Genomic DNA, 23,499 nt, shown 5'->3' on the forward strand with positions numbered 1-23,499 from the left:
TGTATATATATGATACTTAACGGTATTGGTGGGTTACCAGCATTATTCGCTGACCGGGCGTCGTCCCAATGTTTATCTTTGTATCTTTCAGGTGATGTTTAGACGAGCGCGATGTCTAGTGCCTGGTAGCTTAGCACCTTTATCCTTGTTTTGTGGCCTGTGCGCCAATGTAGTTCTAGACTGATGTTTTGGGATAGATATATACACTTGCAGATTGTTTGCCGTAGCGTTTACCGTGTTTGGTAGACGTGGCGTGACACCCTGTTCGGATTTCTTTTATCCAGTTTCGTTCTATCTTCCGTTGTGCTAGTTTTGTTGTTTAATCTGCATGTGTTAAGGCTTTTATATAGGTCTTGTTTGGTGGGTGTTACAGCATCGCTAAGCAATTGGTCACTAAAGGATTAAACAGGGACCGGGTGACAAGCCGAACTTCGAGAAAAACCAAGAAAGCTTGTCATTAATTAAGGCAAGGAAAATACAAAGTTGGTTTATAATCGACTACCCTGTGAAGATTACGAGGTTGCCAATTGGAAACCAGACACGACATACTAAGCAACAATGAAGGACATGCGAGAATCTTGACTCATCCAGAACTCGTGTTTAGGGTGCAACAACGTTGTTCGATGAGTCATTCTATGTATTGAAGCCCCTTTTGTTGTTCATAAGAGCGTGGAAGTGTTTAGGACTTGAAGTTGTGCGTTTTCGGGACTTTTCCCGAAGAGATTTCCTCTTCACAATCGCGTTCCAGCGGGCCCCCAACGGGACCTTGACGGGATCCTGACAGGACCTTGGCAGGCGGTCGACCGCCCACCTCGTGCCCATTGGTACGGCATGATGATTTCTTGACTTCTCGTTTTATTGATCCATTGCGCACTTGTGTGCCTCGATCGATGAACGCAAGTCTTGACCCGTAAGACGCCTTCGAAAACACACAACTAATTACATTACACATGGAAGTTGTAGTTGGACTCTACGATACAACCGACTAGGGATGGTTGACGAGAGGAATTGTACAAACCAAGGAGTCGAGTTGGGAGCTCGTGCTAAGGACTTACAAATGCCTTAAAGTCAAGCGCTAAGGATGGACCAGGCTTCCTTCAACCATGGACATCGTACGAGTAATCAGAGGGCCCCTTACAAGTTGTGAAAAATCAAGAGTGTCGATGTTCGTGGTGCTAAGGAAAGAGTAAAGAACACATGGGTGCCAAGGCCTCAAGGGTTTTTAAAGACCAACAAGGAAATAAGATGACTCGTAAAGTCACCGAGTCATTCCGCAACAAGGTTAGGTAACCAACTGCACTTCAATATGAAGAGGAACATGCAAAGGCGCCTTCACTTATAAAGAGTAACACAAAAGGTACAGCAAGCCGAACTCCAGGGAGGACATGAAGTGAAAAACATTATTTTGGTTGCTATTTTTAATAATCATTTTATAGTTAATATACAATAATTGATTGATTTTATATCTATTTTATTCATTACTGTCAAAGGTAGCTTTATTAATATTATTCTACTTTAGGATTGTTTTTATTAAATTTGTCTATTATTTGAATCCTGTTAGTCCAATAATTCTTTGATCGTAATTTATTAATAATAATATTAATTTTAGTAGTACATGATCAACAGGAGTTTAATAAATGTAGATTAGTTAGCGAGCGGTTGACCAGAGCAATTCTCAGGAAGCGTTGAATCTGAACAATATAAATAGAAGACGGATTAAGGAAGGCAGATCATCAGTTTTACTCCGGACCACTTCCGGAGGCGAAAAGCGAATGAGGCACTCGGGGTGCGAATTTTCGGCGTCGATTGCATCAACGAATTTTCCGGCGGTGGTGTCGATTTCTGGACAAGCAGTTTTTCTAATTATCTGCAAGATTAATTCTAGCAATAACAATACCTCTTTGTAGCAGCAACCATCGTTTTCTGGTTCCTTCTCTTTTAATATTACATATTGTTTTCTTTCTGTTTTTTTCCCAGTTAATGCATATTGAGTTAATCCGTTGACATTCAATTAGCAATAGTGAATTGTTGGGAATTGAGATTGTGATAAGAAAACACAGCTGCCAGTTAAATTTGGTTTAGTGATGCTTAATATTTGTTCTGCCTAATGATGACATACGAACTGTACGTGTTTATAATTTATTTTACAATGAACAATCTGTATTAATATGAGTTTTAATATTGACAATTCAATATTTATGTTTTATTCTATAATTATGTATTGTGATTAATTATGTTAAAATTTGGTTCCTAGTCTTTATTCACTTCTATTTCGTTCCATAGTTATTCAATAGTTTTTCTTGCCTGTAATTTCATTTAGTTAATCCATTTTAATTATCAATTCTGTTCTATCTGCTTTATTTGATTGTTAATTTGTTATTTTGGCTTTTCTTTTTGTTAATTCATTTATTGTGCTTCATGAATTCTAATTAATTTGCATTTGAGTTGAATCTGCTCTTTGATATTTTCTCCATAATTTGCTCCTAAATTTCAATCATTTTGTATTTAAGTTATCTTTATATTTTATACTAGTTTTTGCTTTCCCTTTCCTTTATTTATTTTCTCCATTTTTTTATACTGTTCGATTTTTATTTTTTTTCCCAATCTCTTTATTATTATTGCCATTTTTTTCCCTTCAATTTAATCTTGCTCATTTATTTAATTCATTAGTCCATACTACTTTTCGAAAATTCTTTTTCATTCTTAATCACAAAAAAAAAATGTTATATTGGTTTAGTTGTTTCCAATTTGCTTCTGATTCGTTTGCTAGTTTTGCTTATTTATTTGTTTACTTGTTTAGTTCATTATTATCTTATTTTATGCATGGCCGTCGTTCTTTAAATCTTAAACTGTTGCCTTTAGACGACCACATTGATAGAAAAAATGAAAAAACTTTTGAAAATCCAATTCTTGAACCACAAGAAACAACCACAACCATGGCTGCACTCCCTCAAACCAACCCTAGGCTAATGAAAGACTTTGGTAGGCCACAAGTAGGAACTTCACCTTCTTGCATAGTGCTTACCAATGCAAGCAGGAACTATGTGCTAAAGGCATTCCACTACCACCAATTGCCGTCTTTTCACGGTTCGGCAACCGAGGATGTTCTTACCTTCATCAGAGATTTCTACAGGGTAGTCTAAAACTTTCCGTTGAAAGACTTGACGGAGGATGAATTGAGAATGAAGTGTTTCCCGTATACCTTGAAAGATGTAGCAAAGACATGGTTCATGTTTCTTACACCTGGATCCCTTCGGATATGGCCGGAGGTGTACAATAAGTTCGTAGATAAATTTTATTCCTACACAAAAACTGTTGAATTAAGAAGAAAAATTGCAACTTTCTCACAAGTTGAAGGCGAACCGTTCCATGAGGCATGGGAAAGGTTCAAAATGTTGCTCATTCAATGCCCTCACCATGGCTACCCATTGGAGCTGCAAATTCAAACTTTCTATGATAGTTTGACACAAACCAGCCAATCAATAATTGACAATGCAGCTGGAGGTTCCATGGGAGAAAAAACAGCGGAGGAGGCCTTAGCATTGTATGAAATGCTAGGAGAAAACTCCCAACAAAAAAACATAAGGGGACGGACACAAGGTATGTATGAAGTTAACTCAAATCATGATTTGATAGTGTATGTGTCTGAGTTAGCAAAACAAATGACGAGCATGTGTTCTATGATGAGTATGAATCAAAATAACTCCTTTGTAAATAAGAGAAATAATAACGATTTTGTACAGGCTAATGCAATGAATTCTTTTAATCAAAGGCCTGTGCATGAACCGTTTTATAATTCTTATAATTCGGGTTGGGAAAATCACCCTAATTTTTCTTTGGGTAATAATCAAAATAATTCTCAACCAAGTCATCCTAATTTTTATTGGGATAGTAATCAAAATAAATTTCAACCAACACCACCCCAACCTGAAAAACCACCTTTGGAGGATTCCTCGTATACTTTTATACAGGCCTGCACTAGACAACAAGAGGCAAATGATCAACGATTTCAGATGCAACAAGAAGTAATTGAACAACAGTTTCAACGAACAGACGCATCGCTTGCAAGAAATGAGGCTTCTATGAGAAAACTGGAAGTACAAATAGGGCAAATTGCTAAAGCTTTCCAAGGGCGTGTGCCAGGTAAGTTACCCAGTCAACCTGAAGATGCTAAAGTTAAAGTTATGTCCGTTTTAAGAAGTGGTAAAGTCATTGAAAACAATTTGAAAGAAAATATCACTTCTGCACAAACTAACATAACTGAAAAAATGAAAATTGATGATGATAGTATTGTTGATAAGGGTGAGCTTAAATTGCATAAATCTGGTAATCCATATGTGCTCCCAATCCCTTTTGATGTTCAAAATGGCAAATTGACAAAAAATGTGTTTGATGAAACTGTTGAGTTTCTAATTGTTACATCTATGCATTTACTTGATAGATCTAATCAAGTTTTTGCAGTTAAGGGGTTGAATTTTGCAGAAGATGGTAAGTTGGAGTTTGATAAATCAATTTCTTCTTGCTGTCCTCAAACTGCAGGGCTAAATGAAATTTTCACAAAAGTAAAAATTAGTCAGGGAGGGCTCTCTTTATCTTCATTTCTTTCCTCTCACAACATTGGGGACAATGTTGGAAATAAGTGTGGGGGAGGGAGTTGGCCTAAAAATCTCAAAAAATTAAAAAATTTCAAAATTTTTAATCTTCTTATGTATATTTTCTTAAACCTTTTTATTTTAAAATTCTAGCATTAGTTTGAGCATTACCCATATGTGTCTTTTAAATACTCGGTGATAGAAATAATGCATCTTTGTGCCAACTCTTAGTGTGTATATTGCTTTTGACTAGTTGTTAATTTCTTTAATTTTAAATCTTTGTCAAATCAAAAAACAAAAACCAAAAAAAAAAAAAAAAACAAAAAAACAAAAAAATAAAAATAAATAGAATTTGAAAATCACAAATACCCTTATATGTGTTATGCATTTTCTTTAGTAGTTTATATGCCTCTTTCATTTTATATTACCTTTTTCAAATTCTTAAATAATTCTTGAGTGCTATAAATTGTGGTGTAGTGTGTTGGTTCAAGGATCATATGTATGGCATAAGTGAGGTGAAAAGAAAAGATTATAAAAAGAATATTTAAAAATAAATGAGTGTTTTATTTATTTATTTATTTTGCAATAATTTCAGAGATTCTACTCCGCTGATCAGCCACCTATACACATGTACCATAAATAAATAAATAAGTGTCGTGGTCTGGTTTATGAGTACACATAAAATTGAAAACCCAAACAAGTCTGGCGTAAAATGGCGAGGTTTTTGGGGAAGTTCTCTTTGGAAAAAGTCAAAATAGAAAAATAATGAGTGAACTTTAGAAGAGACGAGCAATTGCATTTTAATTTTAATAAATGCCTTGATCCTTATTTCCTTCATGTTTTGCACCTGCACAGTGATAGAATATTTCTGAATTTGGTTTAGGTTGAATTTGGTGAAATTTTAATATTTTTCGATTGAGTTTTTGTATAGTTCGTATAAGGGGTGCGAGCACACGTTTTATATTTATTTTAGTTGTTAAAGTTTTTAATTTCTAGTCAAATGTTTTATACATTCTTTGAGTTGACACTAACTTTGCATTGGTGGCAATAAATTTGGAAGTCTATTTGGGTAAAGCTCGATCTTATGTTTGATTTTATTTTAATTTCTTTTATTTTTTAATAATGTTTTTGCTTGAGGACAAGCAAATAAATAAGTGTGGGGAAATTTGATAAACATTATTTTGGTTGCTATTTTTAATAATCATTTTATAGTTAATATACAATAATTGATTGATTTTATATCTATTTTATTCATTATTGTCAAAGGTAGCTTTATTAATATTATTCTACTTTAGGATTGTTTTTATTAAATTTGTCTATTATTTGAATTCTGTTAGTCCAATAATTCTTTGATCGTAATTTATTAATAATAATATTAATTTTAGTAGTACATGATCAATAGGAGTTTAATAAATGTAGATTAGTTATATATGGTCTCTAATAAGATTATTATTATTATTATTATTATTATTATTATTATTATTATTATTATTATTATTATTGAGAAAGAAGGAGAGACGCAGCTTGGTCAATTAACGCAAACGAAGATCGGACGAAGAAGCGGAGTCTTCAGCTAATCCTTGGGAGATCCAATTGAAGCGAGCGGTTGACCGGAGCAATTCTCAGGAAGCGTTGAATCTGAACAATATAAATAGAAGACGGATTAAGGAAGGCAGATCATCAATTTTACTCCAGACCACTTCCGGAGGCGAAAAGCGATGGAAGCACTCGGGGTGCGAATTTTCGGCGTCGATCGCATCAACGAATTTTCCGGCGGTGGTGTCGATTTCTGGACAAGCAGTTTTTCTAGTTATCTGCAAGATTAATTCTAGCAACAACAATACCTCTTTGTAGCAGCAACCATCGTTTTCTGGTTCCTTCTCTTTTAATATTACATATTGTTTTCTTTCTGTTTTTTTCCCAGTTAATGCATATTGAGTTAATCCGTTGACATTCAATTAGGAATAGTGAATTGTTGGGAATTGAGATTGTGATAAGAAAACACAGCTGCCAGTTAAATTTGGTTTAGTGATGCTTAATATTTGTTCTGCCTAATGATGACATACGAACTGTACGTGTTTATAATTTAATTTACAATGAACAATCTGGATTAATATGAGTTTTAATATTGACAATTCAATATTTATGTTTTATTCTATAATTATGTATTGTGATTAATTATGTTAAAATTTGGTTCCTAGTCTTTATTCACTTCTATTTCGTTCCATAGTTATTCAATAGTTTTTCTTGCCTGTAAATTCATTTAGTTAATCCATTTTAATTATCAATTCTGTTCTTTCGGCTTTTGATTATTGTATTTTCCTAAGTTGTTTTCATTTGGTTTCCTGCAATTGAAACTTTATTTTAAATTTTATATTTTCACTCTTTTAAGTAATTAAATTGCATATTATCATTTCCCTGTGGGATTGACCATTGCACACTATTCACTACAGTGATTCGTGCACTTGCGAGGACATTAATTAAAATTGTCCATCATGAAGTCTTACTCACCAAAGAAGAGATGAAATTCAATAAGGAGAGAAAGTCAACCCGAAGTTTATTGATTCCCAATAGACTTTGGGAAGAGTTTGGAACCGCACCCTAGAAGAATTGGCTTAGCCAACCGACTAGGTCAAGACTTTTGGGTATTTTGGGAGAGTATGCACGGGATTCATTACGAGAATTCCTTCAAAATCGGTAAGGATGGATGAGGCTTTAGCCTGAAAAGAAGAGATCAACGGAAATCTTAGAGTCAAGTAGCGCCAAAACTAAAGAAAAAGGATTGTCAACTCGTCCTTACGTCATAATCAAGCCTCAAACAGGAATAATTGCTCGAAGTAGAGAGTCCTTAACCCTAATCTAGCCAAACTCTCTTCCTTCCCTTATCTATCAAATACCATTTCGTTGAAAAACCCGCCCTACCGTTCCAAACCTCATTCTTGATTCCTTATTTCAAATGATACCATACAAGGTGGCAACCTTATTTCCTAAGTTACAACTTTGAAAACATCGATCCTATTTCCCAAATTAACCTTGTCTGCATATTTGAAACCCGAATCGTCCACTCTCTTTATCCTTTTAATCCAATCGTTCCCAAGAACTCAGTATACATATATATATATATATATATATATATATATATATATATATATATATATATATATATATATATATATATATATATATATATATATATATATAATTATTTATCTTCCCCGTAGAACACTTTCTCTACATGACCACCACACCAGTTTTGACTCGTTATCCCCGTAATAATTTCTAAGCTTCGGGGACGAAGCTTCTTGTAAGGGGGGAGAGTGTAACACCCCGTGTTACGGCATTCAATCCCGGATTAATTATTTAATTAATTCCATTAATAATAATTAAAAATGATTTAATTTGTTTAGGATTCCCTTTAATTAATTAATGTGGTCCACCATGGATTGTGGACCATTGCCTAAACTAGAGTCTTAAGCCTATTAGGAATAAAGAGAGTAAACCTTTTACTAGTTAGATTCTAATTAGGAATCCTAGACCTATATATCTATTAGGAATAAAGAAAGTAGGCCTTTATTTTTCAAATTATGATTAGGATTCCTGATTCTATAAATAGGGGATTAGAAATCAATTAGAACCCTTACTGTAACAACCCGAAATATTAAAACTTTTTGATCTTATAATACGAAAGGAATCCTATTAAATAGATATCAATTGAAGCATTCTAAACATAGAGTCGGGGGTGTTATGCCACATCTGAGCTGGAGAGCTCAGATGCACAGGCTATTCTAACTACTATCCTCAAATATTGTCATTACATCATCAAGGCACGCAGGCCGAAAGGAAAGACTAACTATCTAATCCAAGTTTGTCTAGCGCGCTCCGGAAGCTAATCATCTGTGCCTGAAAGCCAAATATATCTGTTCAGCGAATGATGCTGGTAACCCACTGTAACGCGTTAAAATATAGTATAGGTAGTTATATATATATACATATATATATATATATATATATATATATATATATATATATATATATATATATATATATATATATATAGATATAGTCAAACCATTTTGAAGCAGGAAGATATATACTTAGGAGACTCTAGCTTTAAAACCAGAATTAGACTCGACAGATAGGGATAAACACATTAAACAATGATAATCAATTATATAGAGATAACATCATAAATACACATATCTAAGTTCACAGTTCACTCCCAAATCATTCACATCATCATTCAATCAATATCCTTGTCACACAAGCACACTTTGGTGGCGCCCGGGACCAATCGCATGCCCCAAACATGAGGGTTAGTACATATAGTGCTAACACGGCCCCGCAGCACCCTACCTCATACCGCAGCGTGAAGGAATTGACCGCAGCCAATCGTATAGACCGTCGATAGTTTCAACGGCGGATCATAGCCCTACACACCGCTGACGCGTTCAGTCGGTGGACTGTGATCCTCTTTTGGGAACTGTGACCCTACACACCGCTTGACGAGCTCAGTCGGTGGATCGTAGCTGATCATAGCCCTACACACCGCCTGAGGGACTCATTCGGTGGACTATGATCTTTTGGGACTACGACCCTACACACCGCTGGCGCATACACTCGGTGGATCGCAGCCGACCATAGCCCTACACACCGCCTGACAACTCATTCGGTGGACTATGGCCTTCCTCGGGCTAGTGGCCCTACACACCGCCTGACGCGTCCAGTCGGTGGACCACAGCACACGAGGCCCATGGGGTGGACCGCAGCCAGGATAATGAACCGCAGCTCATGAGTAACCAGTTTGACCGCAGCCAAGATAATGAACCGCAGCTCATGTATAACCAATTTGATCGCAACCAAATTGGGGTATCATGCACACATAACACATAGTAAACACATGCAACTCACATTAACACATTGGGAAAGGGGAAAACGTATAAATAAAACTTATGCATGATTATCCACATGCTAAGAATAGTCCTAAGGGGTTCATACATCTTCATCCTAGGCCAACGGGTTATCGATTCAACTAGCATGCAATACACGAGACTCTTTTATCCTACGACGGTACCTGAAACATCAAACTAGACTCAGGCACGACAAACAGAGTCCGTTGGGACACCACGAGGGTTGGGGAACATCAAACGGGGAAGCCAAAGTCCCAAAGTGGGAAAAATCCAACGGGTGGCCAGCGGGTGGAGGGCCACCCGTCGGCGATGAACCTCTGGGCAGCGGGTGCCCAGCGGGTAGTCGTCTACCCGCCGGCTGCCCGCTGCAGGTGGCGTAACTTCGGGTAGCGGGTCCCCCTACCCCCACCTACCCCCCACTGACTCTTTTTCAATACTTGGGTCCCAGGATCCTTTGTGGAACCCAAAACCATACTTAGACACTTTTAAACACAAACGACGACACCACGTAGTCAAATAACGGATCAAAACCAAGAATCACATTGAACACGTCCTATCATGACTTATAAATATAATCAACACCCGAACATGCAAATTCCCACCCAAGTATATACCAAGAATATCATAATATAAAATTCCCAATTTAACCTAAGGCTCTAATCCCATTCAAATCATCAAGTTCATAGTTCATCTTTAATACCAAGAAACATCAAGATTTATCAAGAACATCACACAATCAGCAAGATCCTCTTATCATCATCAAGATCATCAAGATCACACATAAAATCATCTCATCAATCATCAAGATCATATCATAATTATCATAGAAGATTTCATCAAGACACACGCATATAGAAGGAGCCAATGGAGAAGATTATAGCAAAGAAAATAGGTTTTGTTGAGACATGGGTTACCTCTTAGCCTTAATTAATCCTTCCTTGGCTATTAAGGTTCTTCCCTAAAATTTCCATCCGATTTATCTCCCTAGGCTTGGTGGTGCAGAACCCCTTGGGAATACTTTTGTGTAATATAACTATGGTGGAAAGGGTTCTAATGCTTTCTAATCCCCTATTTATAGCATCCGGAATCCTAATCATAATCTGAATAGTAAATGCCTACTTTCTTTATTCCTAATAGATAATTATGTCTAGGACTCCTAATTAGAATCTGATTAGTAAAAGGTTTACTCTCTATATTCCTAATAGGCTTAAGACTCTAGTTTAGGCAAGGGTCCACGATCCATGGTGGACAACATTAATTAATTAAAGGGAATCCTAGCCAAATTAAATCCTTTTTAATTATTATTAATGAAATTAATTAAATAATTAATCCAGGATTGTAGGCCGTAACACGGGGTGTTACACTTACCACCCATAGTTATATTACACGAAAATATTCCCGGGAGATTCCCCACCACGAAGCCTAGGGAGATCAATTGGATGGAAATCTTAGAGAAGAACCTTAATAGCCAAGGGAGGATTAATTAAGGCTAAGAGGTAACCCATGTCTCAACAAAACTTATTTTCCTTGCTATAATATCCTTCTTTGGCTCCTTACTCTATGCTTGTGTCTTGATAAATCTTTTACGATGATTATGATATGATCTTGATGTTGATGATATGATCTTATGTGTTGATCTTGATAATCTTGATGGTTATAAGAGGATCTTGATAATTGTGTGTTGTTCTTGATAAATCTTGATGTTCTTGGTATATTGGGGTGGGATTTCGCATGATCGGGTGTTAATTATGTTTAGTAGTCAGGTTAGGTTGTATTCAAATGCGATTCTTGGTTTTGATCCGTTATTTGACTGTGTGGTGTCGTCGTTTGTGTTTAAAAGTGTCTAAACCTGGTTTCGGGTTCCACGAAAGATCCCGGGACCAAAGTATTGAAAAAGAGTCAGTCGGGGGTAGGTGGGGTTAGGGGGACCCGCCACCTACCCGCTGCCCGAATTGGCCTCGCCGGCAGCGGGCAGCCGGCGGGCAGATGACTGCCCGCCGGGCACCCACTGCCCGGAGATTCGCCGCCAGCAGGCAGCCGGCGGGTGGTCCTCCACCCGCTGGATTTTTCCCACCTTAGGATTTTGGATTCCCCGTTTGATGTTCCCCGACCCTCGTGGTGTCCTGACGGACTCCGTTTATCGTGCCTAAAGTCTAGGTTGATGTTTCGGGTACCGTTCGTAGGATAAAAGAGTCTCGTGTATTGCGTGCTAGTTGAATTGGTACCCTGTGGTCCTAGGTGAAAGGTGCATGAACCCTTAGGATATTTCCTAGTACGTGGATGACCACACGTAGGCTTCTTTATACGTTTTCACCCCTTTCCCAATGTGTTAATGTGAATTGCATGTGATTGCTACGTGATATATGTGCATGACTCTTGGCTGCGGTCAAGTTGGTTCTCATAGGCTGTAGTCCACCGACTGAGTTCGTCAACGGTGAGTTGGGCTGCAGTTCACCAAGTGGGCCTCGTGTGCGGTAGTCCACCGACTGAACGCATCAGCGGTGTGTAGGGCTACAGGCCACGAGGAAGGCCATAGTCCACCGACTGAGCTCGTCAGCGATGTGTAGGGCTATGGTCGGCTGCGATCCACCGACTGAGCTGGACAGCGGTTTGTAGGATCGTAGTCCCCAAAAGAAGATCATAGTCCACCGACTGAATCCCTCAGCGGTGTGTAGGGCTATGATCGGCTACGATCCACCGACTGAGCTCGCCAGCGGTGTGTAGGATCGTAGTCCCCAAAAGAGAATCACAGTCCACCGACTGAACGCGTCTGCGGTGTGTAGGACTGTGGCCCACCGTTGAATTCATCGACGGTCAATACAAATTGGCTGCGGTCAATTCCGTCATGCTGCGGTATGAGGTAGGGTGCTGCGGGGCCGTGTCAGCGCTATATGCGCTAACCCTCATGTATGGGCATGCGATTGGTCCTGTGGCGCCACCAAAGTATGCTTGTGTGACAAGGATATTGATTGAATGATGATGTGAGTGACATGAAAGTAAACTGCGACCTTAGATACATATATATATATATATATATATATATATATATATATATATATATATATATATATATATATATATATATATATATATATATATATATATATATATATATATATATATATATATGATGTTGTCTCTATATAAATGATTATAATTGTTGAATGTGCCTACCCCTATCTGTTGAGTCTAATCCTGGTTTTAAAGCTAGAGTCTCCTAAGTATATATCTTCCTGCTTCAAAATGGTTTTCCTATATCTATATATATGTATATATATACATATATATACATATATATGTATGTATATATATATATATATATATATATATATATATATATATATATATATATGTGTGTGTGTGTATCTAAGGTCGCAGTTTACTTTCATGTCATTCACATCATCATTCAATCAATATATATATATATATATATATATATATATATATATATATATATATATATATATATTTACTTATATTGTATTTTAACCCCCTAAAGACATGCTATTTTAATGCCTTAAACATGCAGATAACTAAAACAAACAACAATCACAGCGGAAGACTGAAAGATAGATGTATATAAATAAACTGGAATACAGGGTGCTATGCCACGTTCACAAAAGAGATGAACGCACATACAGGCAACATCTGCAATGTTTAAATGTAAACCCATTGTCTCATTGTTCTACATCTAAGTTGGCACACAGGCCACAAAACGTAAGGGAGAAGCTATACTAGCAAGTACTAGACCGCGCACTTGCCTAGACATCACCTGAAAGAACACAATAAACATGGGACGACGCCCGGTCAGCGAATAATGCTGGTAACCCACGAATACATGTGAAATAACATACATAGGTAAGATATAATTTGTAAAGCCATTTTCGAAACGGAATACATAAGTATATAAGTACAAAACCAAGAGTAATAGTCAACAGAAGACATAACACTCTCAACAAGAACACGGGAAGACATCCCAAGACCACAAGGACAACAACAACTCAAAAGGATAAAGATAAGACCAATGGCAACACATGCCTTTGTGACTACACACGTCACAAGAAGAGAACTCACAACAACGGCTACACAAGCCCTCATGACATCACCCATCACGAGTTGATATGCCTTCCTTATGCCCGGTTTCAACCTTATGGCTACCCCAACCTTATTTCTTCTTCCAACCATTACCTCCAGGACCCCTGTACACCAAGTCCAACCTTTTCCCTCCGAGGACCGTCGTCCCCATCCGCCGACAAACTGCCAACAAAACCACCGATTTCATAGTACACGAGGGTACCGATCACGCACACGGCAACACATGCCTCTCCCAAAATACGTGAACCTGACACACAGGTCACAACTCCATAATCACGTCATGGCCACCACGAGGACCACTGCAATACCTTGGTGACTAGTGTCCCATACCACTAATTGTGCAATCCGGGTAAAGCCACACACACATCACACCTCAACAGGAATCAATCAACGGATCACGACGAAGGTATGAAACCATACTCAATCAAGGAATGAATCACAGTCCAACAACAAGAACGATGAATAACACAAGTTATCATCAACCATTAAGAAGGTACAAACAACACACATGCTAGCATTTAAACACCGAACTAGCATGCTTATCAAACGGGTAAACCAAACGTAGTTTCGAAGAACACACAAGACTCATCACGGTTCAACGAATCACAATGTTGAACACTTAACATGATTCAAGACACCAAAACCTACATGGATACCTACCATATAGTTCTAGACATACGAAACGTCAAGAAGACGCTCAAATAGTTCCACAAAAGAACAACAGGAAGTTAAAAGACCAAATATCGAGTCAAAAGGATCACGGGAAACAAATCCCCAAACAACACCAAGGTGTACCCCGCGGGTAGGCCCACGGGTAGGCCCCTACCCGTGGTTCCACCCGCGGGTATAGGTCATCCACCTCTTTGTACCCCGCGGGTGGGCGGCGGGTTAGACCCCTACCCGCCGTTCCGCCCGCGGGTACCCATACCTACACAAAACAATCCCTTCGGGGATTTTCATCTCCAAACTCATATTCATGTCCAAAACATGCCAAATCTCACCAAATATAACAAAATGACTTGAATCAAAGGAAATGCCAAGCAATGGCACAAATGAACCCTAAACACAAGCTCTAGATATGCATTTTCACAAGATAATGCATAAACACTCACATTTCATAGCAAAACACATGTAGAATCCAATAAATCATCATATAGCTAAGCAAAATAGATTTTGTAGAGCATGGGTTACCTCTTGTGGACTAAAGACTTCACTTTACACCTCAACAAGCTCCTCACAAGGCTCACCTTCCAAACCCACTTCAAGAACATACCAAAAGATCATAAAGATCCTATCTTTAAGAAAAGACACCTTAGATAATGCTAAAAACACAAGATGAACTTAGATCTTACCCTCCTAGATGCCAAAATATATGAAAGGTTGAATCTTGGAAGCAACTCTTGAAGTTTTGGCAAGGCTCCAACTTGGCTTGGAAGAAAAGCTATCTACCTTTTTAGAGAGAAGGTGGAGCTAGATTTTTAGAAAGTATAAGGAAAGAATGAAGGTGGTCTACTAGGTTAGGTTACAATACTAACAACAAGTGAAAGGTCAAGAATACCCTTACTAACATAAGGAAGTGTAAGGGAACAGGGGAACTCCTTACAAAGCTTAAGGTATAACTTTGACTTAGGGGTTGACTAGTCAATTACTAGTCCCCGACTATTGAATTTTCAGGATTTTAGGAATTAAATCACCAATTGAAAGAGGATTAATTATTCAATTAATCCCTTAGTTGAATTTGGATTTCGGGGTGTCACAAGATATATTTGGCTTTCAGGCACAGATGATTAGCTACCAAAGCGCACTAGTGGACCTCGGCTCATATAGTTAGTCTTTCCTTCCGGCCTGCGTGCCTTGATGATGTAATGACGTTGTTTGAGAAAAATTAGTTAATGTAGACTGTGCATCTGAGTTCTCCAGCTCAGATGTGGCATAACTCCCCAGATCCTTATGTTTAGAATGCTCTGTTTGGGATTGATTAATAAAATTGCTTTCATATTATAAGATTAAAAAGTTTTAAAAATTTCGCTGCCCAAACACAGCCTGGTGACTCGCCGCCGGGGGCAGGGGCAGGGGCACCTGCTGCCTCGTGACTCGCCGCCGGCGGGCACCCGACTGGTGGCCCTCCACCCGCTGGAATTCCGGTGTGGATTGTTGTGTTTTTCCCCGTTTAATGTTTCCCCGTGTCCCGTGTATCCCATTGTACCCCGTTTGTCGTATGTGAGTCTAGTTTGATGTATCGGGTTCCATTCTTAGGATAAAAAGGGTCTTGTATATTGCATGCTAGTCGAATTGGTACCCCGTTGGCCTAGGAGGAAGGTGCATGACCCCTTAGGCGCGTCTCGAGTAGTTTAATGTGGTTGACCACACATAAGTTATAATAGGATAAGTGTTCCCCAGTGATTCCCCCCTCCTTATGTGTTAATGTGGGTTGCATGTGCTTGACTATGTGTTATTTGTGCATGATACCCCAATTGGTTGCGATCAATTGGCTATATAGGCAGTTGGATGGGATGAGAACCATCGCTGTTAACCCCGTCCGGTTGTGATCGGTCGGCTATACAGGCAGTTAGATGGGTTGAGAACCATCGGTTGTTAGACATAAATATATATAGGGATGCGGTCCATAATCTGGTTGCGATCAGATATACATACTATTCGGGCTGCGGTACACTGTTTGGTTGCGCTCAAACGTTATAAATGAGCTACGGTTCATCGATTGGTTGCAATCAATCACCTTGTGCTGCGGTACAAGCAGGGTGCTTCGGGGCCGTGTCAGAGCTATATGCGTTGACCCTCATGTATGGGCATGCGATTGGTCCTGCGGCACCACCAAATGTGTTTACGTGTTTGAAATAGTGATGGAATACTGTTATGATTGGTATGGAATAGTCTTGTGACCTTAGGATGCATGCTAGTATCTTTATACGCGTGATTCATTCTGTTGAATGTGCCTACCCTTGCTTGATTGAGTCTGTTCTCGGTTTTAAATTAGAGTTTCATAAGTATATATGTATTCCGGCTTCAAAATGATTTTCCTTATATATATACCTATATTGTATTTAACGCATTGGAGTGGGTTACGAGCATTATTCGCTAAACATATATATTTGGCTTTCAGGCACAGATGAGTAGCTTCAGAGCGCGCTAGTTGGACCCGTGGGCTTAGCTAGTTTAGTTCTTTTATCGACCTGCGTGCCATGATGATGTACTTGACATTGATTTGAGGATTTCTGTTGTTTAGATAGTTTAGCCTGTATATTTGAGTTCTCCAGCTCAGATGTGGCATATCACCCCAACAATTATGTTTAGTTATGCTCTGTTTGGGATTTAATGACGGAATTGCCTTTATTTCATAAGCATTCAGAGTTTAAAAATTTAGGGGTGTTACAGTTGGTATCAGAGCCTAAGTTTAACCCTAGGATAAGACTCTTAAGACAATACTTTAGGACATTAAGCTGGAACTCTAGGTATTTAGGAACATAGGATTCAGGAAACCTAGGACGCGCGGTGAGATTGTGAGTTTACCTATTATTACATACCTAACTCCCCCTCACTCTATCCTGTGCTTAAGGTAAGGATGCAACCCACTAACTTAACATTACAAACAATATTGGCCCTGTAGACCGTCAGGATGACGCCAACAAGAAGTCAGTCAAAGACACCGGAACCCTCCGCACACGAATCCTTGATCCAGAATCTGCAGCAACTAGCCCAAGTTGCCCAGACACTAAGCAACGCTATCCTCCATAACAATAACCGACCGCCACCACCACCAACAAATGGGGACTCAGAAGTCGACCACCAATTCTCAAAACATCAACCACCCATTTTCTCAGGGGAAGAAGACCCCACAATTCTCGAAGAATGGATCCGAACCTTTGACAAAATCTTCGAAGCAGTCGAATGCCCGGAGAAACGCCATGTAGAAGTAGCCTCCTTCTATTTCGGACACGAAGCCGATCTTTGGTGGCTCCACGAGGGACCTGCTTACAAACAAGAACCGGGGTTCAACTGGGAATCCCTGAAAGTACGACTACGAGAACGATTCTGCCCCGCTCACATAAGGGCAGCCATGTACGAAGAATTCCTCCACCTAAAGCAAGGAACAGCCACGGTCACGGAATATCACAAACAGTTTCTCAAGCTAGCTCGTCTCACGCCCGAGCAAGTACCTACAGAATCAACCAAAATAGAGAAATTCGTGACAGGCCTCAACTTCGAAAGCCGGAAGGCCCTAATCTTACACAAACCAAAGACACTCGAAGAAGCCTATACCAAGGCAGCCAAACTCCAACAAATACCATACAGCACACCGGAGACACACAAGGGACACAAAAGGAAATTTGGGGAGAATCATGCAACCCCCCTGCGGGAATCAAAGATTGCCAGGGCCACCCCGCCCTAAGAAGCAATAGCACCGGTCCCCACAAAGAAAACAGGAGTCACCCAGGGAAGGATCCTTACCATGAACAGAGCCCGAATCGGGGACAACAACATAGTCACCGGGACCTTCCTCGTGCACACCATCCTTGCCGTCGTACTATTTGATTCAGGAGCCACCAATTCATTCATAGCAACTGAATTCGCCACGCAACTCGGCTTAACCGCCAACAAAAGAGTACAACTGCAAGTCAAAGTAGCATCAGGCGAAGTAATGAAGTGCGATCGCATGTACAATAACATAATGATCACCATCGGGGGAATAGAGTTCCCTAGCAACCTAATACAATTCAGACTGGACGGAATACAAGTGATCTTGGGTATGGACTGGTTAGGAAAATTCAGGGCACAGATCCTATGCGGCGAACAAAAAGTGGTATTGAGGGGACCAAACGACAAACGGGTATCCTACCACGGATCCCCCAAGAGTTCGGGAGTCAAACTAGTAAACATGATGAAAATGAGGAAGTACCTGACAAAAGGACACGAAGCCTTCCTATGCTCGGTCGAGGATCTCGGTGCCAAGACAGTCGAGCCTCGAACAATCCCGGTGGTAGACGAGTTCGCAGATGTTTTCCCAAATGAAATCCCCGGGGTACCTCCACTAAGGGAAGTGGAATTTACCGTAGACTTGGTGCCCGGCGCTGCCCCAATCTCAAAGCCACCCTATAGGTTGGCACTAAAGGAAATGAAGGAACTGAAAACACAGCTACATGATTTACTAGATAAAGGGTACATACGCCCCGGCATCTCGCCATGGGGGGCACCGGTACTGTTCGTCAAAAAGAAGGATGGAAGCATGCGACTATGCATCGATTACAGGGAACTAAAGCAAGTTACTATAAAGAACAAGTATCCCCTTCCCCGAATAGACGACTTGTTCGACCAACTCAAGGGAGCAGGGGTGTTCTCAAAAATCGATTTAAGATCCGGATACCACCAGATAAAAGTGGCCAACCCAGATATCCCAAAGACAGCCTTTCAGACCCGCTACGGCCACTATGAGTTCACAGTGATGCCCTTCGGGCTAGCCAATGCACCCGCAGTATTCATGGACCTCATGAACAGAGTATTTCGGCCCAACCTAGATGAATTCGTAATTTTGTTTATTGACGACATCTTGGTCTACTCACAAAACAAAGAGGAACACAAGAAGCACATCCGCACAACCCTGCAAACTCTGAGGGAAAACCAGCTATACGCCAAACTCTCTAAATGCGAATTCTGGAAGGACATCGTGGCATTCTTGGGACACGTGATAACCAAGGAAGGGATCAGGGTGGATCCAACCAAGGTCCACGCAGCCAAGGAATGACCCACACCAAAGGCAATTTCAGAGGTCAGGAGCTTCCTTGGTCTGGCCGGCTACTATCAGAGGTTTGTACCCAATTTCCCCAAGATAGCCCAACCCCTAACCAGACTCATGAAGAAAGATACCCCGTTCAAATGGGACGACAATTGCGCTTCGGCCTTTCGAGAGCTAAAAGAAAGGCTGACCACAGCCCCCGTACTAGTGCTACCCTCAGGGGTAGAGGGATTCGATGTTTTCAGCTACGCCTCTAAAAAGGGACTGGGGTGCGCACTAATGCAAAATGGCAAAGTAATATCATACGCATCCAGGCAACTCAAAAGGATCTGAACATGCGGCAGCGACGATGGTTGGAACTCATAAAAGATTATGACTTGGATATTCAGTACCACGATGGAAAAGCTAATGTAGTGGCGGACGCACTAAGTCGAAAAACTAACCACTCCCTCAGTACCACCCGGGTCCTGTCAGACGAACTATGTAAGGAATTTCAAAAGTTAAATTTGGAAATAGTTGAGCAGGGACGAACAAATTCAGAAATCCACCTATTTAATTTTAGGATCATACCCACATTACTCGAAGAAATCAATGCCGGGCAGCAACAAGACCCTGGGTTAGATAAAATACGACTCGACCTGGCCCAGGGAAAGGACGGACCATTCAAGCTATTTAATGATGACAGCCTCCGCTATCAGGGAAGATGGTGCGTACCCACAACACACCCCCACCTAAAATAACAAATCCAAGAGGAAGGGCATAGTTCGCCATACTCCGTGCATCCCGAAGGCGATAAAATATACCAAGATGTGAAGAAGTTGTTTTGGTGGCCCAACATGAAAAAGGAAGTCGCAGACTTCGTGAGCAAATGCCTGAACTGCCAAAGAGTAAAAGCCGAACGGTGCAAGCCCAAGGGACTCGTACAACCCCTCGAAATACCCCAAGGGAAGTGGGATTCGATATCTATGGACTTCGTAGGAGGTTTTCCCACAACACCAACGAGGAAGGACAAAATCTGGGTAATAGTGGACCGACTAACCAAGACAACACGGTTCATTGCCATGAAAGAAACCTGGACAATGACACAACTAGCTAGTGCCTACCTAAGCCAGTTAGTGAAATACCACGGAGTCCCCCGAAACATTATTACCGATAGGGACCCCAGATTCCTCTCACAATTCTGGAAATCAATACAGACGGCCATGGGAACAAGACTAAGCTTAAGCACCGCCTTCCACCCCACTACCGACGGCCAGACCGAGAGGACAATTCCAACTCTCGAAGACATGCTAAGAGCCTGTATGATAGACTTCCAGGGGACATCGGAAGAACACTTAAACCTTATCAAATTCTCATACAACAACAGCTATCATGAAAGCCTCCGCATGGCTCCCAACGAGGCACTATATGGTAAAAAATGTAAGACACCAATATGTTGGGAAGACATGGTCAATCCAGTAACCATGGGACCACAATACCTACAGGACACCATAACTAAAGTCAAACGCATACAAGAAAGAATGAAGGCCGCCCTGGACCGCCAGAAGTCCTACGCCGACTTGGGTAGGAAGCAGGCCGAATTCTCCAAAGGAGAGAAAGTTTGGCTAAAGATCTCACCCACTTGGGGGGTGATGAGGTTCGGAAAGAAGGGGAAACTCAGTCCCCGATTCATTGGTCCTTACGAAATCTTAGAGAAAGTCGGGAACTTGGCCTACCGCCTCGCCTTACCCGTCGAGCTAGAACGAGTGCACAACGTGTTCCACATATCGCAACTAAAGAAATACGTACATGATGCAAGTCACGTATTACAACCCAAGACAGTAAGCCTGGACGACACACTGACTTACGAGGAGAAACCCGTAAGGATCTTGGACACTAAGACAAGGGCCACTCGCCAAAGGACCATAGAAATGGTAAAGATCCTCTGGTCCAATCAGGGAATGATGGTCGACCTTAGCATGAGGGAACGCTACCCTGAGGTTTTCACACGAGGTAACCAAGACGAACCCTTAGGATAAGGAATGGTGGTCGACCTTAGCAAATCTAAGCTTCGGGGACGAAGCTTTCCGTTAGGGGGGGAGGGTGTAACACCCTGTGTTATGGCCTCTAACCCAAACTAATTATTTAATTGCGTACCATTAAAAGAGAATTGAATTCCCTTAATTAATTGAGAAGGGTCCAACATGGATCATGGACCCTTATCCCTAAACCAAACCCTTAGACCTATAAGGAATAGAATAAGAGAATCCCTACCTTTCAGACCTTAGTTAGTAATCTTAAATATATATATATATATATATATATATATATATATATATATATATATATATATATATATATAAGGACCTAGGAGGCACCTAGAAATCACACCACAATAGATTCCACCACACAAGAATTCTCAAGAATTCCCCTATCACCAAACATAGGAGAAATCGTGAAGAGAAGATCTTAGAGAAAGAACCCTAGAAGCCAAGGATTCTAATTAAGACTAAGAGGTAACCTATGTCTCAACAAAGCCAATTTTCCTCGCTTTAATCTCCTTCATTGGTTCCTTTGATATGTGATTCTGTGTTTGCGTCTTGATTAGGCTTTTCCTGAGATTGATATGATGATTATGAGATAATTGGGATGTTCATGAGATGATCTTGATGTTTATGTGTTGATCTTGATGCTTATGTGATAATCTTGATGTTCCTGATTCTAAGGTAAATTATATAAATGATCTTGTATTTTAATTATGACTAGAGCCCTAGGGTTAAAACGTGGATTTCGTATTGTGTTATTCTTGGTATGTTTGGGTGGGATTTTGCATCTTCGGGTGTTGAGTGTGACACCCCAAAAATCAACATTCAATCCATGGATTAATTGAGTAATTAATCCTATCTTAATTGAGGAATTGATTCCTAAAATCCTGATTTTTAATACTTGAGGACTAGTATTTGACTAGTCAACTTCAAAGTCATGTTGTACCTTGAGCTTTGAAGAGAGTTCCCTTGTTCCTTACACTTTCTAAATGTTAGTAATGGCATTCTTGACCTTTCACCAAGTGTTAGTATTGTAACCTAACCTAGAAGACATCTTCATTTCATCCCTTACACTTTCTAAAATATTAGCTCTACCTTCTCTCTAGAAAGGCGAGTAGTTTTTTCTCCAAGCTAAGTTGAGCCCTTGCCAAGATTCCAAGATTTGCTTCCAAGATTCAACCTTTCACCTATTTGGGCATCTAGCAGGGTAAGAACTAAGTCCATCTTGTGTTTTTGGCTCCATCTTAGATGTCTTTTTCTTAAAGGTAGGATCTTTATGATCGTTTGGTTTGTTCTTGAAGTGGGTTTGGAAAGTAAGCCTTGTGGGGAGCTTGTTGAGGTGTAAGTGAAGTCTTTTGGTCTACAAGAGGTAACCCATGCTCTACTAAAACCTATTTTGCGTACCTATATGTGATTTCTTGGATTCTACTTGTGCTTTGCTATGAAATGTGAGTGTTTATGCATTTGTCTTGTGAAAATGCATATCTAGAGCTTGTGTTTAGGGTTCATTTGTGCCATTGCTTGGCATTTCCTATGATTCAAGTCATTTTGTTGTATTGGGTGAGATCTGGCATGTTTTAGACTGAATTTGAGTTTTGAGAGAAAAATCCCCGAAGGGATTATTTGTACAGGTATATGTACCCGCGGGCGGAACGACGGGTAGAGCTCCAACCCGCCGCCCACCCGCGGGGAACATGTAGCCGGTGGGTAGTGTACCCGTGGACGGGACCACGGGTGAGACCCTACCCGTGGGTCCACCCGCGGGGAACACTGTGGTGTTTGATTGGGATTTGTTCCCCGTGATTCTTTTGACTCGGTATTTGGTCCTTTGACTTCCCGTTGTTCTTTTGTGGAACTATTTGAGTGTCTTCTTGATGTTTCGTATGTCTAGAACTATATGGTAGGATTCCATGTAGGACTTTGGTGTCTTGAATCGTGCTAAGTGTTAAACATTGTGTTTCGTTGAACCATGATGAGTCTTGTGTGTTCTTCGGAACTACCTTTGGTTTCTCCGTTGATAAGCATGCTAGTTTGGTATCTAAATGCTAGCGTGTGTGTTGTTTGTACCTTCTGATTGGTTGAGGATAACTTGTGTTATTCATCGTTGTTGTTGTTGGGTTGTGACCCATTCC

General features: G+C 40.2%; 1 protein-coding gene across 1 annotated transcript; it reads left to right on the forward strand.

Annotated features, from left to right (window-relative positions):
• Positions 1–17,228: 17,228 nt before the first annotated feature.
• Positions 17,229–18,002, forward strand: LOC109167426. The gene has a single exon (XM_019316441.1). The coding sequence runs from the start codon at positions 17,229–17,231 to the stop codon at positions 18,000–18,002; it is 774 nt and encodes a 257-aa protein (XP_019171986.1).
• Positions 18,003–23,499: the final 5,497 nt, after the last annotated feature.

The sequence above is a fragment of the Ipomoea nil genome, unplaced genomic scaffold (assembly GCF_001879475.1).
Source record: "Ipomoea nil cultivar Tokyo-kokei standard unplaced genomic scaffold, Asagao_1.1 scaffold3162, whole genome shotgun sequence".
NCBI classification, from domain to species: Eukaryota; Viridiplantae; Streptophyta; class Magnoliopsida; order Solanales; family Convolvulaceae; genus Ipomoea; species Ipomoea nil.

Bases quoted from the DNA above. Each gene is read 5' to 3' on its own strand.
- LOC109167426 (XM_019316441.1), top strand. From the start codon at position 17,229: ATGACGCCAACAAGAAGTCAGTCAAAGACACCGGAACCCTCCGCACAC.